The sequence below is a fragment of the Dama dama genome, chromosome 13, assembly GCF_033118175.1.
Source record: "Dama dama isolate Ldn47 chromosome 13, ASM3311817v1, whole genome shotgun sequence".
NCBI classification, from domain to species: Eukaryota; Metazoa; Chordata; class Mammalia; order Artiodactyla; family Cervidae; genus Dama; species Dama dama.
Genome location: NC_083693.1, coordinates 64,975,205 through 64,991,318, shown reverse-complemented (window position 1 = coordinate 64,991,318; position 16,114 = coordinate 64,975,205). Strand labels below are relative to the sequence as shown.

The window sequence follows — 16,114 nt, the reverse complement described above, 5'->3', positions numbered from 1 at the left end:
CAGGGGATGGCAGAGCTGCAAGAGCCTTGATGTTGGGATAGACAGAATAATGTCTTGCTACCTCCAGGTGTCCTCAGAACCTGTGAATATGGTCCCTTATGTTGCAGAGGGACTTTGAGATGGGAGAGAATCCTGGATTATCTGGGAGGGCCCAGTGTAATCTCATGGGTCCTTATAAGAGGAGGGTCAGAGGGAGATGTGACAATGGAAGCAGAGGTCAGAATGATGTGGCCACAAGCCAAAGAATGCAGACAGCCTCTAGATCTGGAAACCCCAAAGGCGTGATTTCTCCCCAAGCCTCAGGAAGGAACATGGCTCAGCTGCTGACCCATTTTAGACACCTGACCTTCAGAGCTGCAAGAGAACACACTTGTGTTGTTTTCAGCGGTACTTTGTTGTAATTTGTTACAACAGTAATGGGAAATGAATACAGTGTTCCAATGCACTGCCTTTTCCGGAACCTCCTGTTGGGAGGGACTGGGTCAAGGTCAGAGCCAGGCTCTGACTCCCTACCCTTAGTCACAGACCCGTGGATAAGGTTGGTGTTTGATTCCCAGGGCCTGCTTTCCCACTCCCCATCCTGCAAGTAGATAGAGGTTGGGAAGATGTTTGATTCAGGTGCTGTGGTTTAAGTTTTCAGTGATTGGGGGTGGGGCCAACCTCACCTTTGCTTTGATGTGAGAGCAGCCTTGGTGCTTGTGGCAGAGGGGCCCAGGGAACCCAGTGCCCAGAGGCCCTGGCGTTGCCCTCGCGGGTGCTGGTGCTTTGCGGCCGCCCCCCTGTTTGCGCCTGGAGCTCAGTTCAAGCAGCAGTCTTCAGAAACCTTCCCCTGTCACTGCCGTCCCCCAGAGGCTTGCTCTGTTCAAGGGCCCTGTGGCTCCCAGCCTCTCTAGGCAGGGCTCGTGGCTTGCGGGGGACCTCTGTTCCCAGGCCAGCCCAGAGCTGGGTGGAGAAGGTCAGCAAATGTTTAATGACCGGGAACTCTGCGCTCCTGTGCTTGAAGGCTCAGGACAGCACAGGGCACAGATACCTCCCCGTCCTCCCCACCCCACCCCACCCCCAGCCACAGAAGGTGGCTCAAAGAACCCTTCTCTTGGTCTTGGATTCCAGCCCTCAGACCTGGAGGGAGCTTTCAGTCGTAAGGGAATACTAGCAGCAGGATCTGGGTAGATGGAGATACTTAATCTGCTGTGGAATGTAGCCTTGAAAAGAGTGTCGGCATCCCAGAAGCAGGTCTGGCATAAGCTTGTGCAGTTATTTTGAGCATGTGTGGTACCTTGAGGAGAGTTGCTGAAAACAATCCAGACCTTGGACAGGCTTCTCCCTCCCCCAGTGGGTCCAAAGGACAGAAATATGACGCAGGGATTCCTGCCTCCCTTCCTGCTGGAGCTTACCTTGATCACTGGGCTGATGTTAAAATGGCTTTGCATTCTTGGAAATAAGAAACTGCTCAGAAGAGAACCGACTGAGTCATTATTAGCCCCAAGGCAAGTGACAGAGGCCCAGAGCTGGGGGTGGCGGAAGGCGCTGGAAACAACCCTTCCTGATGCCCCTGTGGGTCTCCTGTTCCTGGTAACACCCTCCTGCCTGCAATTTAGGGCCCCTCCCTGATTATGAGAAGGAAAAATTATAGCACCCGCGTGCAAGGGGGTAGTCAAAGATCTGAAAAGAATTTCAAGTAGAGGATTTTCATACTGAAAAGTGGAGGTGTGTCAAGCGCCATTAGGGAATTTCAACATTTGTTTTCAGATGAAAAGTCAGGGCCGTTTCCAATCTGAAGCGATGACAGTTCAGAGGCAGCGGGGCACATTCTTGGGTCGTCTCTGCCCCTGCCTCAGTTTCCCGACCCTGCAAGCTGAGGAGTGGGCTTTTAGAGCGTCTTGGCCTCCGTACTGTTGCGGGTGTCTCCATAGCAAAGGCCTTTGGGCCCGGGCGGTTCTGCTTTCTTCCTGGAGGCGCGGGAAAGTGAGTCACTAACCCTGCCTCTTGCCCACATCCTGGGTTCACGAGGAAAAGCCACTTCTGGGGATCCCGTGGGCTTGTTCTAGGTCTGAAAGAGTATGCTGACTCATGCCTCTGTGAGGACCCTCTGGCCCGCCCGCCTCCTCCAGGTGGGACACCTCTGTGGGGAAGGGCTTCAGTTACTGGAGTAGCTGACTGTCCAGTCTTGACAAGGGTTTTACACTCCCCCTTACCACTCCCCGCCCCGCCCCCTGCCCCACAGCCCCCCAAGCAAAAAGACATATGCTAGCTTTCAGTTTATCTGGTTCTTTCTTGGAGCTGTCCAAACAATTCCAGTGTTTGTCCTGGCTGAAAAATTCTCTTCGTTTGTTGCCTTTGTATTGGGCCATTTCAGTTTCTGGCGCTGCTAAGAGAAGGGAAATCCAAATTATGAAACCATCGGCGAGTGAACCTCGGAAGCAGACAGGCAGGGGTGCTCAGGGATGGAGTGGAGGCTGGTACCCTCATTCGGGAAGTGCTTGTGAGCACCTGCCAGGTGTGTGGGGGAGGGGCCAGTGGTGGGCAGGGGCAGCTGGAATAAAGAACAGACTCTCAGATTTCAGGGGCTCATGGCCCCAGACTGAGCACAGGGTGGCCTTAAGTGTCCATGGCCTTGTGGCCAAAAGGCCGTCGTTTCTGTCCAGGGAAGGGGCCGGGAACAGCCTTTCAGCGTGTGTGATGTTTGAGCTGCTCCTGATGGACGAGCAGGAGTTTGCCCAAGGACAGGCATTTCATAGCAGGACCAGCTTGTGCAGACTCAGAGTTAGGTCAGGTCTGGGTGTTTTTACAGCTACAGGGTCTCTCTTGGGAGAGTGTGATGGAAGGAGGGGCTTGCGCTACTCCCCCAGCCCTTGTGTACGGCACCTCCAAATGCCTGTGCTAGGAATCTGGGGTGCAGATAGAGGACACAGGCCCTATTTCCTCAAGGAGCGTTTGTCCGTCAGGATGGGCCTGGCTAGGCTGCAGTAACAAGCCTCTGGAGAGGTTGGCGACAACAGGTTTATTTATAACTCATTCAGAGTCCACTCTGGGCCCGAGTGACTCTCCAGGGCTGGGGGCCTCCCTGGGATGTGGCCTCCCTGGCGGCGCTAAGCGCTGGTCCTCTGCATCTTGGCATCTCTCATATTCTCAGCACCGTGGCCAGATGGTTCTGTTTCAGGGGCTGTCCTAGCATTGTAGAAGGCATGTCCTCTGCCTTCTACATGCCAGGCGCACCTGCCCCAGTGTGACAATCAAAAATACCTTCAGGTGTTGCTAAACGTCCCCTGGAGGGCAAAATTGCCCTGGTTGAGAACCACTCCTAAGCTGAAAGTCTTCTTAATAAAAAGTCTTTAAAAAAATCTTCTTTTTTTCCCCCTGGTTCCCAGCCTCTCTTCACAGCCACCCAGCCAGGTTTCCCTCCAAGAGTGGATCTGGGATGGCTTTGGGGGCCATCTGTGCCCCCATGCTGCCACAGTTTCTGAGCAATAGGAGGACAGGCTGGACAGCCGACCACCAGCCATCAAATGGTTCTATTTGGGAGTGACATGGGTCACTTCGGTGCATATTTCCTTGGCCAGAGCGAGCCACGTGGGTGTGCCTAGCCTGGTGAGTGCGTGTGTGTGCGTGTGTCCAGGGGAGTGTCCAGGAGGAGAACTGTCATGCTGGTGGACACCACTCATGTCCACCTTGCTAGCTCTTAGCCTAGTAGGGGTCGGTGGCCCAGAGCCAGGCAGCCTCCATGTCAGGGCACCTTGCTGGGGCGTGGGGGCTCCGAGGAGGGTGGGAGCCCAGGAGGGACCCTCAGGAGCTGATCTGGGCCGTGGGTTAGGTGGTAATGCTGGCGTGGCATTCGGGGCCGTGGGACCAGAGCGTCCCTCCGTGTACGGCTGACAGAGGAGGCCCGGCCGCCCATTCGGGGAGCCCCAAGTCCTCAGGAGACATTTTGAGGGCCCTGCCATCTGCTGGCCAGGGAGAGATGGGGGTGTGGGGGGTTTGCCTGCCAGCCTCATAGTGCTAAAGGTCGTGTCATGCGGGGCTCCTGAAATCTGGTAATTACCGAGCAGGCTGGGATGCGAGCGATGCCTGGCTTCGCACTTAGATAATTACACACTTCCTGTCTCCAAGTGGTTCTTAGCTCTGGTGCAGGTGCAGGTCCTTTCTCCAAGTCCACTGCGGGTGGTGGGGGAAGTCCCTGTTTCCGGGTCGATTCCCTCTGCTGTGAGATCACTGCCAGGCGGCCTGGCCGGCCTCCCTCCACAGCGGGCTTCTCCAGCCTCTGCCATGGCCGCGCCCGTTGTAAAAAAGCATTTCTTGATGAACCCGAGGGGCCCCCTTTTTGGCAGCTTCGCTCTTCTTCGGCCGCTGCTCTGTTCTCTTGGAGCTTCTGGAGTTCTCCCAGCTATCACAGGACTTTTCTTGCCTTGTGGGGCAGAGGGCACCTCTGACAGGGCGTCATCCCGTCTCCCTTGCTGACTTTTCTCCCTTGCTTCTGCTTTACTCGCCTGCAGCCCTGGGTCTCGTACCTGCCCTGGAAAGGTCTGGAAGGATTTGAAATTCCCCAAGGGTATGCTTCCCTTGGATGTCTGGGGACGGAGGTCCCTTTTGCAAAGCAGATTCTCCCTTTATCGGATAGCCAGCTTTTGGAAAAGCAAGTTTATGAGTGGTGAGGTAGGCCTCTGTCCAAAACTTATGAATCCAGTATTTATCAAGGAAACGACAGTTTCAGAGCTGGGATTTTCTCGAGGCACAGGTTTTAGGTAAAATTCTTTTATTGTTTAACTTTTACTGTTAACTTTTTTCTATAATTTTAGAAGTATTCGTAGTATCTATGCTCCTTGTGGAAAACTTAGAAACTACCAGAAAATAAAATAAATAGAATAAATAAATAAATAAAATAAAAAGAAGCACACATCACTTTACTGCTGCGTGTATGCATGCTAAGTCACTTCGGTCGTGTCCGACTTTTTGTGACCCTATGGACTATAGTCCGCCAGGCTTCTCTGTCTGTGGGATTCTCCAGGCAAGAATACTGGAGTGTGTTTTCATGCCCTCCTCCGGGGGTCTTCCCCACCCAGGGATCGAAGCCGTGTTTCTTACATTTCCTGCTTTGGCAGGCGGGTTCTTTACAGCTCGCGCCACCTTAACATTGCAGTTCCCTCCATATCTCTTTCTCAGATACCGAAGTAGTTAAGTGGGCTTAGACATCTGGTTAATTGGGTGCTCTGATGCCTGCCAGGCCCTGGAGAGGGTGACATGGCAGGTCCCCTTTGAGCAGCACTGGGAAGCTTTTCTAGATAAATCCTGAGCTCCTCTATTCCACTTCATCAACTGGTTGATTGACCCATGTCTACATCAGGAATCTTTATGCCAGACCCTGGAATGCTGGCAACTGTTTTGTGTTGCTTTTTAATTGAAACAGTACATTTCTCTAGTTTGGGGGCATGCCTTAGAGGCACATGGCACAAAACTCAAGAAATGCATGAGGCTGCACAGTGAGAAGGAGGTCTCCTCCCCCTTACCTCTCAGACACCTTTGTCCTTGCTCACGACCAGAGGCCGGGCCAAAACTGTTTTCTCGTAGTTCCTTCAGATTCGTTCCGCGTGGACACAAGCATGCCTTCTGGTGCAGGATGTTGTTCTGAACCCAGGTCACCGTGTGCGGCCCACAGCGTTTTCCGATAGCAGTATCTTGGAGAGAATGCAGGCCTTGCGGGGCCTGGAGCACTTCCTCATTCTTTTAATCTGCTGCATAGTATTCCTTTGACCACACGCCATTTGTTAGGGGCCCCTCTTGGGGGGTTTAGGTGCTGCGGGCTTTTGCTCTCTCGGGCAGTGTGGCAGTTAACATTTACAGCCCAAAACGCTTTGCTTGTCTGAGTATGTCTGTGGGGCGGGGTCGTGGAGCTGGGGTTTTCAGGAGGAGCAGTTTACTCAGTTGATGGCAGGTTTGGTTTGTCTTCCCTTCTCCCACTCCCGTCTCCCTCCCTCCTTCGCCCCCTCCTCCCGCTTCTCCTTTGGTGTCACAATTTAATTTCTGAACTTTCTAGTTAGGACCAGATTTCAGGAGCTTGGGAAACGGGGCTGTTGATACCTTTGTTCTGCAGAAATTTCAAGTGCAGAAGTCTGAACCCTGGCAGGCTTAGACCTTGTTCTCCCAAGGGCGCGGCATCCCACCCTCGGGATGTGGTTTTCTGCTTGCCTCTTTAGGCGCCCCCCCACCCCCCGCCGTTACACCGAGGCCCTGGGGCACAGAGATGAGGCTTGCCCTCTTGGTGCCTCTGAACTAGCTGTGCCATGACCGCGTGGCCGGTGGGGAGCCTGGCTGCTCTCCTGAGGCCACTGGGTCTCAGCTTGCTGGTCAGAGTAATGGGTGATCACTGTGGAAGGCGATGTGAGCGCTCAGTGGGCCTTCCCTCCTCACACCGTGAGCGTGTCTGGTGTACGTGTGGCTGGGTGCGTGTGGAAAGGGGAGCCGAGCCCCCTCTTTTCTGCCAGAAGCACCATTTATCCTGTTTCTGACGCTTTGAGCTGCAGAGAAACTGCGCCGGCTCCTGGGAGCTCAGCCCCACTTGAGGTTTTCAGTCTGTCCTCAAGACTACTTTTTTTTTGTTGTTTGTTGCTTTTATTTTATGTGTTCCATCTGTTTTCAAAGTTGGAGTCCTGTTTGTGTTTTAGAATGGGGGAGGAGGGTGGGAACCGTCTGGGCTGTGTGATGTGGACGGATCGGAAGTGACCGCAGCAGCTGGCTTCCTAAGGACGTGAGAGCCGCATGCCGGGGTAGCCTGGATGTGGAGAGAATTCCCTCGGAGGGAGAAGCCGGGCCGGGTGGGCACCTGGCAGAAACCCTGCCCACCTGGCGTGGGTTATGTGCATAGGAGCCCATGTCCTCCAGGCCGTCCGTCCGTCTGTCTGGAGTCTCGTCACCTGAGGCTTCTTTCTCCCTCAGCTGTTGGAGGTTTCCATCCAGGCTGGGGGCAGGGGCTGAGCCAGGGCGAGGAGACACGAGCCTAACCTGGCCAGTCACAGGCCCGTGGCCAGTTACTGTTCCTGGTGCTCCCGGGGGGCCAGGACCATCGGGGATGGAGGCGGGGATGCTGGGACTCAGAAAGGAACGGCGCGGGTTGCGAGCTGATGCCTGGAGGCGGCTCAGGTTCCAAGTGACACCATCCGTCCCCCTCCTGGGCCCTGGTGGCCCAGGGCGGTGCTGCTGTGTCCAGCCCGACCCCTCGTGAAATCAGGGAGACTGATGGACATCGGCCACTGTTCCTTCCAGGACTGCAGAGCAGCTCGCAGTGGGGACCGTGAAACCGTCAGCCGCTGTGGTTTTCGGCTGGGGTTCCTCGGGGCCCCGGGTCCAGGGGAGGGGTTGAGGGTGGAGGGGTGGGCGGCAGGCATGTCCCGCCATGTGACCCGCTCACCCTTCAGCTGCGTCTTACGTCTCACGTGGTGGCCTCCTCGTGCGTTTCCGCTCGGTGCCCGGTGCTTGGAAGGTGCTGGGCAACGCTCGTGGGAGCCGTTAAATGACAGATGCCAGGATCGGCAGGTGTCTCCTCTGCTGTGCTGCGTGAGGTGGCCCGAGGTGTCCCCAGGCCTTCGTGCCTGCCTCAGGCAGTGAGCCCCTTGGCGACCCCACGGTGCTGCTCACCGTGGCCCAAGGTGTCCCCAGGCCTTCGTGCCTGCCTCAGGCAGTGAGCCCCTTGGCGACCTGAGCCATGGCTGTTTCATTTGTCTGGTCCCCTGCGGGCCAGGCTGGGCACAGGAACCGAGCTCATGTGTTGAAGTTCAGGGGGCGTCTGGATGCCGAGCGGGCGCAGCTAGTGATCCTGACCCCGACCCCGACCCCGACCCCGCTCCAAGGAGGCCCTGTGGGCGAGGGAACCCCAGATCCTGACCTTGCCTGGTCACAGCCTCCTCTGAGCGTCAGGAGGGTGGGGGGTGGGGGCCCCCAGTCTCTGTTCTCAGGGAAGTACACACAGGCCTGGCTGTTGTTTGTGGTCCACGTGGGCTCTGCCCCCGGGTGACAACCCATTGCTGCTCCTGAACCACGGACTGGGAAGGAAGGGTGCCCCAGGCTCACCCTGTGTGCACAGGTGGGGAGGGTGTTGTGAGTCAGGGAAAGCTTCCCGGGAGGGCGTCTGTCTGAGCTGAGCTGAGTCCCAAGCGCTGGGATGGAGAGTGTGGCCTAAGGCTTAGAGATGCCAGCCGATCCTGTGTGCCCCGAACCGCAGTAAGGAATGTGGGTGGGTGAGGCAGCAGGGAGCCTTTGTGTGCCTCTGTGGGGATCTGGACCCCAACCCCGGCTCTATGGGGTGGGGTGAGTCAGGGCACACGGTCCTGGATTGTGGGGGAGACGTCGGGGGCAGGGGTCAAGGTCCAGGCCTGGGAGGATACTGGTGAGGACGGTGGTGGTTGAACCAGGGTCAGAGGGTAGGCTGAGATGGCCCGTGGTGGACATGCAGCCGGGCAGGACTGGAGGGCCCGGGGGCCTGGTCCTCGTGGGAGGGTGGGTGGGCTGGAGTGGGGTGGGCTGAGGCAGGCCTGGGGGTGCCCAGGCGGGAGTGGGGGTGGGTGGTTGGCTTAAGGCCATCGGTGGGCGGAGGGTCGTCTTGGGGTGGTTCAGGCTGGAGCTGTGCCCACGAAGCCCGGGCCCCGGGGATTGGAGTGGGGGACAGCTGGCTGTGGGCCAGATGGGCAGACTCCAGCCAGCCTCCTCTAGGCACCCAGCCTTCTCTCTCAGCCAGAAGATGGCTCTGAGGACTGGCTGGGGGTTCATAAATGTCCCCCTCGAGAGCGAGGTCATCCCGGGGACCACGGCCTGAGAGGTGCAGCCACCGCCCTGCCTCCAGCTGGCTCTCGTGAAGGTGCTGGAAGGGTACTTACTCCCTGCCGGAGTAACCTGTGTTTTCTTTGTTTTTCTCCACAGGAAGCGAGGCATAGAAGTCGTGCAGGTGAGTACAGACCGTGCCCTCGCCGTTGTGCAGGTGGAAGGGGCCTGCAGCACTTACCTTCCTGCCTCCCGGAGGAGTCTGGGCGCTTGGCCTCTCTCCACCTGCTCTTGTTTTAACTTCTCTTTCTGTGGAATTGACGTGATTGCTGCCCAGGCTGGACAGGAGTTGGGGCCGGCGGTCTGGAGGGGTTGAGGAATTGCTGTGCTTTGTCGGTGGGGGAGCAGTGGCACCTGGGCCTGGGTGGGCAGCGTGAGGGGGCATCACCCCACGTCCTGGTCCTGGGTGCTGTTGTGGCCCGCCTGTGGCATCCTCAGGGGAACTCCAGCCCTGGGTGCCTCAGCTGTTAGCCCTCTGGGGACAAGCCTTCTACCTGGGCCGTTCTTGTATCATGACCCACGTGGTGTCATCTCCGTAGACCTCTCTTCTCCTGCCCCAGGGTGTGTCCCCTCCCCCGTCAGTCCTTTGCTCTCTGTGGCCGCATCTGATCTTCGCTATGTTCCCCTGGCCCCCGGGGCGTGAACTGAGTCAGCAGGGACTCCTGACCCCCTGTGTTGCCTCACTTTGGGTTGGACTTGGATCACAAGCTCACTGGGGCTTCCCTGATGGCTCTGCGGTAAAGAACCTGCCTGCAATGCAGGATTTGCAGGAGATGCCAGTTCGATTCTTGGGTCAGGAAGATCTTCTGGAGGAGGAAATGGCAACTCACTCCAGTATCTTGCCTGGAGAACCCCATGGACAGAGAAGCCTGGCGGGCTACAATCCCTGGCGTCGCAAAGAGTTGGACATGACTGACCACACACACATACACATACATGAGATGAGCTCATTAGCTGGAGAAGGAAGGATAGTTGGATAGAGAAGCTCTCCTGGGGTGTGGAGCTTGCCCTGTGGGCTCCAAATGGATGACAAGCTTGGACAGCAGCAGTGATGCCAGGAGGCTGGGCCTGTCTGACAGTGGGGAGGGGTGGGGGGCGGGGACACGCCAGGGGTGCCCGCTGGCCAGCTCCGTTCGTCCTGGCAGTGATGACTCGTGGGGGCATGGGAAGAGGGCCATTTCTCTCTGTGTGGACGTGAAGATGCCCTCAGACCCTTCGTCAGGGGCAGGCTGTGATGTTTGCACCAGAGGTTCTGCCTGGCACCTAACAGATGCTTGGTGAGTCCCGAAGGTATCCTGGTTGGGCTCCCTGTCCCTGCCCAGAGTGAGTCTGCCTGTGTGTGCAGCTTGGCTGGCAGCCCTTCTTCTACCTGGGGCTGCAGAGAGCGGAACCCAGACTAGGGCTGCATCAGGGCTGATGGAAGCCTGCCCACCCACTAGAATATCTGAGGAAGGCTTTTATACAGCCTGCTGAGAAGTTCTCAGAATCCACCTTGTTAACTTCGGCTCCCCCCCTGCTCCCCACACCTGGCAGGTTCAGGGGGTGGGGCCCTCAAGCCGCTCTGCCCCTGGGACCCAGAGAGTGTGGGTGGTGGGTGGGGTGGGGCTGGGCGCCTCCGTCTGGCCACTGTGGTGGCCGGCTGCTGAATTCTTCCTCCTGGCCTCCCTCTTCATAGCTTGTGGGTTGAACTTGTCACCCTGAGGCTGAGGTTTGTTTTGGAAGAGGAGGTCGTTTCTGGAAGCTTCTCAGCAGCTGTGTGTTTTTCATCCTGCCTCATCTTGGCTCTGCTGTTTCATGATCTGCGCTGAACTCTTTCTGTGGACCTCAGTTTCTCCATCCATCGAGAGGGGGAGGTCCAAAGGATACTCAAAAGTAATGCTTTCAGCGCCATTTTGATTGATTAGTAGTGGCTGCCCAGAGGATTTTAAAGCCTGTGAATGGCTGAAGACAGGGATGGATTGGTAATGCCTGCCTGGGGTCCAGCGGTGGGCAGAGCAGATGCAGCTGTCCTTCTGGAGCCTGGTGTCTCCTGCTCCAGGACACTTTGGCTTAATTTCATCTCTTAGTCGTCTTTGATGGTTTTCTTGGAAGCCGTCGATCCTTTGTAGATGCTGCTGTACTCACCACCAAAACCTAGACCCGTAGCTGAAGCTATAGCTGGAGGTCACTGTGAAGGGCCAGGTACTTCCCGGAGCTTAGCTATAGCCTCCATCAGGGTCCACGGGGAAATTTCTCTTGGGAACTGTTTTTTAGAGGCAGTGAATTCATGTGCTCATGAACAGCGGCTGCTTAAAAGGTGAAGAAGGAGGCTCTGTCCCCAGTAGCTGATCCCTGCTCACACCAGATCCCAGGCTATAACCCAGTGTGATGCCACCCCTCCCATGGGATGGGGCAGGAGGAGGGCAGGCGGAGGGAGCCCCTGGAGCGTCAGGATGTGAGGGCCAACCCAGGGGTCAGTGTGTTCGCTTTGCACGGCTTCCCAGGAAGACCAAGACCTTTAATCCACTTAGTCTCTGGGTGGAACGGGAAACTGGAGCCATTGTTTTAGAATGTACCAGGCAGAAGAAGAGTTGTGAAATCTTTCTTGATGGGTCTGCTGTTCATTTGGGCGATGACTTGGGGGAGGAAGTGGCGGCTGGGGACCAGCATGAAGGCAGGCTGGATGCTTTCCACGCCAGCATCTAAAAATAAAATCCACCACGATGCCTCTCTGTTCACCTCCTCCTGGCATCCCTGCATGTTTGGAGAACTTGAAATTTCAGGATATAGAGTAAAAACTCTTTGAAGAAATTTGAAACCAAGCCATTTGGCCTATTTTTGTTTTTTTTCCCCCAAATCAGCCAAGCCTCTGTGCACCAGACCCCAGGCTGGTGGGTCCCTGGATGCTGGCGATGGGCGTTTGCCAGTCGCTGGGGGGCAGTGATTGGAGAGGAAGGAGCAGAGTAAGCAGGCCACAGCTGCCACTCAATATTTCCCGTGCCAGGTGCTCTGAAGGGCACGGTCCCACTTTGTGCAGCCACCCAGTGATGTGAATGGCGTTTTCATGTCCATTTTACAGATTAGGAAACTGAGACTCAGAATTTTTCTCCTTGAGGAACTCAATTGGTTAAGTTTGTGGAGCTGAATTTGAGTGCAGTTGGTTTGTCTGTAAAGCCCATGGTTTTTCTGATAACTGGGTCTCTCCTGCATGTTTATAGATTGCTCTGCTTACTACATGCTTTCATACCTGTTGTTACCTGGGCTTTGGCTCCTGTTAATATTTTATTTATTTATTTATTTATTTATTTTTAATTTTTAAATTTTTTTAATTTTTATTATTATTATTATTTTTTCCAGTGGGTTTTGTCATACATTGATATGAATCAGCCATGGATTTACATGTATTTCCTGTTAATATTTTAAAATGAAAAAGGATGTTGGGACTTCGGTTCAGGAACCAAGACTGTAAAATGGTGGTGAGACCTGCAGCGTGTGTCCTGGTCACAAGAGTTGTTCTTCCTGCTGTTGAGCAGCAGTAGTAACACCAAAAGAGCTAGCATTTATTGGGCACCACTGTCTACCAGGCAGTGATGCCATTTGCTGGAAGGAAGCATTTGTGTGTGACCTCTGCAGGGCAGGGGTGGGAACACACGGATGAAAGTTAGCCCTGCAGACCCTCGGCCTCCTCATCTGTTCGTTCCCACAGCTGATCTCATGGCTTTTGGTTCTTCCACATTCCAGTCAATACCTTGTATCCTCTGTCTTTTCAATTTTAGACATTTCAGTATGTGTACATCGGTATCACATTGTGACTTCCATTTTCATCTCCCTCAAAACTAATGACGATCAATACTTCTTCATGTCCTTCTTGTCCATCCGTGTATATCTTCTGTGAAGTGTCTATTTAAATCTTTTGCCCACTTAAAAGTTGGGTTTGTTTTCTTTTTTTTTTTTACTAAATTTTAGGAACTCTTTCTATATTCTAGGTACAAGTCCTCAGATGCAGAAAAAACATTTGACAAAGTCCAGCGTCTACTTAGCATAAAATCCTAAGCAATCTAGTGGAAGGAAACTTCCCCAGTCTGACAAAGGGCATTGTGTAAAAATTCTACAGCTCATATCATATGGAATAGTGAAAAAATAAGCTTTTTCCCTGGGTCGGGAATGGTGAAAAAACATTTTCCCCCCTGGGTTGGGAAGGTCCCCTGGAGAAGGAAATGGCATTCTTGCCTGGAGAATTCCATGGACAGAGGAACCTGGCAGGCTACAGTCCATGGGATCACAAAGAGTCGGACACGACTGAGCGGCTGACACTTTCACTACTTATATCCAATGTTATATTGGAGGTCCTAACTAGTGCAGTAAGGACAAGAAAAGAAACAAATGGCATCCGGATTGGAAAAAAAAATTGAGTTTTGATAATAAATTACTGTAATTCTTGCCATAAAATTCTGAAGGAATTCAGAGAATTTGCTATGGTAAATCTCTTTCCATCTTTCTATGTATTTGACTAGGTGGTTTCAGCACTATAAAATTTGAAAAATGGAGATAGAATTGATAATAAACTCTGCTTTATTCTGGCAGTAGGTAATAGTCATCTGTGGCTTTGTGAAATAATTTAAAAGCATTACCATTCATCTCTTCTAAGATTTATTTCTAATAAAGTTTAATTTTTATGATTATTACCTATATAGATTTATATTTCTGCTGTATTGATTCTACTATTATGTGTTAATAGTAGTTGTAATAATAATTCAATCCAGAAGAAAAATTTTGACACTTAGACCTTTATGGTTACATGAAATTAAAAAATTGACATTTATATACATTTTTCTTTTTTGTCTCATAGTATGTTAGACTAATCAATGAAAAAGGCCTTCAAACATGAAATACAGTGATAGTGGAAATGTATCAGGCATGTGGATTGGAAATTGGAGTTCGAGGAGGCAGAAGAAGCCTTGCTATCTTTCCAAGTGTTTAAGAAGCGTCCAATTCTGTAATTTTAAGATGGATGACGGTGGATCTTGAATTGCTATGGTATTTAGAATTCCACTGGGTCCATTTGAAAGAGACACAGTAACAGTTTTATTTTGAAATGTTAATATTTACAATATGTTGGAAATTACATCCTCTACAAGTATTTAAACTTACGATGAGAAATTTAGATGTCAGCTTGAAAATGTACAAATAGATACAGAGTTTTAAACATTTATTTTGGGGGGTTTGGATTGAAGGCCCGTGCTTTAGAGTGTTACCCCATTTGCTTCCCAGAACCAGGCCCTGAGGCGGACACAGCCCTAGAGTGGGGGGTCAGCAGCCCGGCTCTCAGGCCATCAGTGGCCCTGCCCCGAGGGGGCCACTCGGACGCTGGGGCCCGGGCCTCTGCGGAGACTCGGAAAGGCCTTGGTAGTGGGCTCGTCTGCAGGCTAACTGGCCTCCCCTGAAGTGGGTCTGTTAGGCCGAGAGATGCTTGATATTGATGAACACCTGCCGTTACCTGCTCAGGTAGCCTGAGAAGCCCCAGGTGAGCCCGAGTCCAGCAGGGCTGGGAGGACTGGGAGTCCTGCCCTGTGATCGGTGCTGGACTTGGCTAGAGCGTGGGTGGGAGAGTGTGACAGGAGGCCGGCCACCCCCGTGTCCTCAGGGGGCGCCTGTCATGGCGGTGATGGCCCCAGGTCCCCACTGGGCTCAGTTTCCCCCTCTGTACTGTTGTAATGAGGGCACTGGATGCACAGACCCCGTTAACTCCTCCATTTCAGGTGGCCTCACTGAACCAATAAGTGTGAAATGAAGTGAAAGTCACCCAGTCGTGTCCGACTCTTTGCGACCCCTTGGACTATACAGTCCGTGGAATTCTCCAGGCCAGAATACTGGAGTGGGTAGCCTTTCCCTTCTCCAGGGGATCTTCCCAGCCCAGGGATCGAAACCAGGTCTCCGGCATTGCAGGCGAATTCTTTACCAGCTGAGCCACAGGGGAAGCCCCAGTGAGCGTGAGGGTCCCTCATAGCTGGCAAATGCTGGTTGGGAAGACTGCCCCTTCCCCCTGCCCCTTGCTACAGGATTCAGCAAACCTTTTCCTGCTGGGTCCCAGGCTGTAGGTGCTGGGAACTCTCATGGGCCCAGGCCACATCCCTTCAGCTCTCTGAAGCCTACTGTTGGCATCCAGACCCAAAGAGGGTAGGGATCGTGGGCACAGATTGTGGGCACAGGCATGGAGGAGGGTCCTTACCCCACTTTTGTAAATCAGGAAGGCTTCCTGGAGGAAGGCAGGGTGAGCCTGGCTAGTGGCGATGAGCCTCGTCCACTTGACCGAGCCCAGCTGAGAGGTAGGGTTAAGCCCACAGCCCCTTCTGCTCCTGAAACATCTAGGTGTTGAGTGACTTAGGGCTGAGCAAAGCACGTTCTCATGGCCTTTCCACCCAGTGAACCTTTGTCGGGAGAAAACAGGCTGCAACGGAGTCATCTGTGGCCTGGGGCTAAAACGTCAGCCTTGCAGGATGCCCTTCCAGGGAACATTTTTCACTCTGACCTGATCCACGGGGAAGGCTTGGGAGGGAAGCCGGTGGGTTTTCCGTCCCTGGACCCTATCTCCCTTTTCAAGGGCAACCCTGAATTTAGTGGAAGAAGTTCTGGTGGGAATATCGTGCCTATGTGGTCCCACCCGCCTTCAGCCACAGCATCCTCGGGAAAATGTATTTTGCATCCCACCGTCTGCCCCGCCAGGTTCCGAGGGCTGTCTTTCACCAGTTATTTTCAAAGTGCAGGGGGGAGCAAGAGATGGCTGTTAGCAGGAGAGGGGTTGGAGTCTTATTTTAAAATGCAAATGAGCAAGCTGTAAGTGTGAGAAGTACAGTTGCTGCTTCTAGATTCATGGTCCCCTTTCCAAATTCCTTGAGAATTCAGAAATTACGAAACCTCCCAGTCTCTGGAGCAGCCACTCTTTCTCAAGCAGGTTGAGGAAGTAAATATGTTTTCCCAGCTTGCAGGAGTGAAGGGCGGGCTGCAGGTTCTTCCTTTAGGTTTCTCCAGAGTTATTGCTGCCTGAGATGTTGGAGCTCTTTGTGCGTGCCTTTCCCTTTTTCTGCACAAGCTGTTCAGGGCAGGAGGTTGGGTGGCAAAAGATGAAGTAGAAAGGAAAGACTAAGAAAGAGAGATTGATGCCAACAACAGGCCATGTGCCCAGGGCACGTGGAGGATTGGGTTCTGGGCATCTGGAGTTGAAGGGGTACCGTGACAGTGGCCCCAAGCTCACGGGCAAGCCTGGAGGGTGGGAGGACTTGTCTGTGCCTTTGTGGGGGCCTGCAAGGACACGGGGGGCAGTGGGCATGGA

General features: G+C 53.8%; 1 protein-coding gene across 2 annotated transcripts in view; it reads left to right on the top strand.

The window, feature by feature from the left end:
* The window catches only part of ITPK1 (inositol-tetrakisphosphate 1-kinase), a 157,135-nt gene that overhangs the window by 29,091 nt on the left and 111,930 nt on the right, over positions 1 to 16,114 (top strand). For both annotated transcript variants that reach the window (XM_061159325.1, XM_061159326.1), the window contains exon 2: positions 8,905 to 8,929. In XM_061159325.1, coding sequence (XP_061015308.1) covers positions 8,905 to 8,929 — 25 coding nt within the window. The remainder of the gene's footprint in view (positions 1 to 8,904; positions 8,930 to 16,114) is intronic.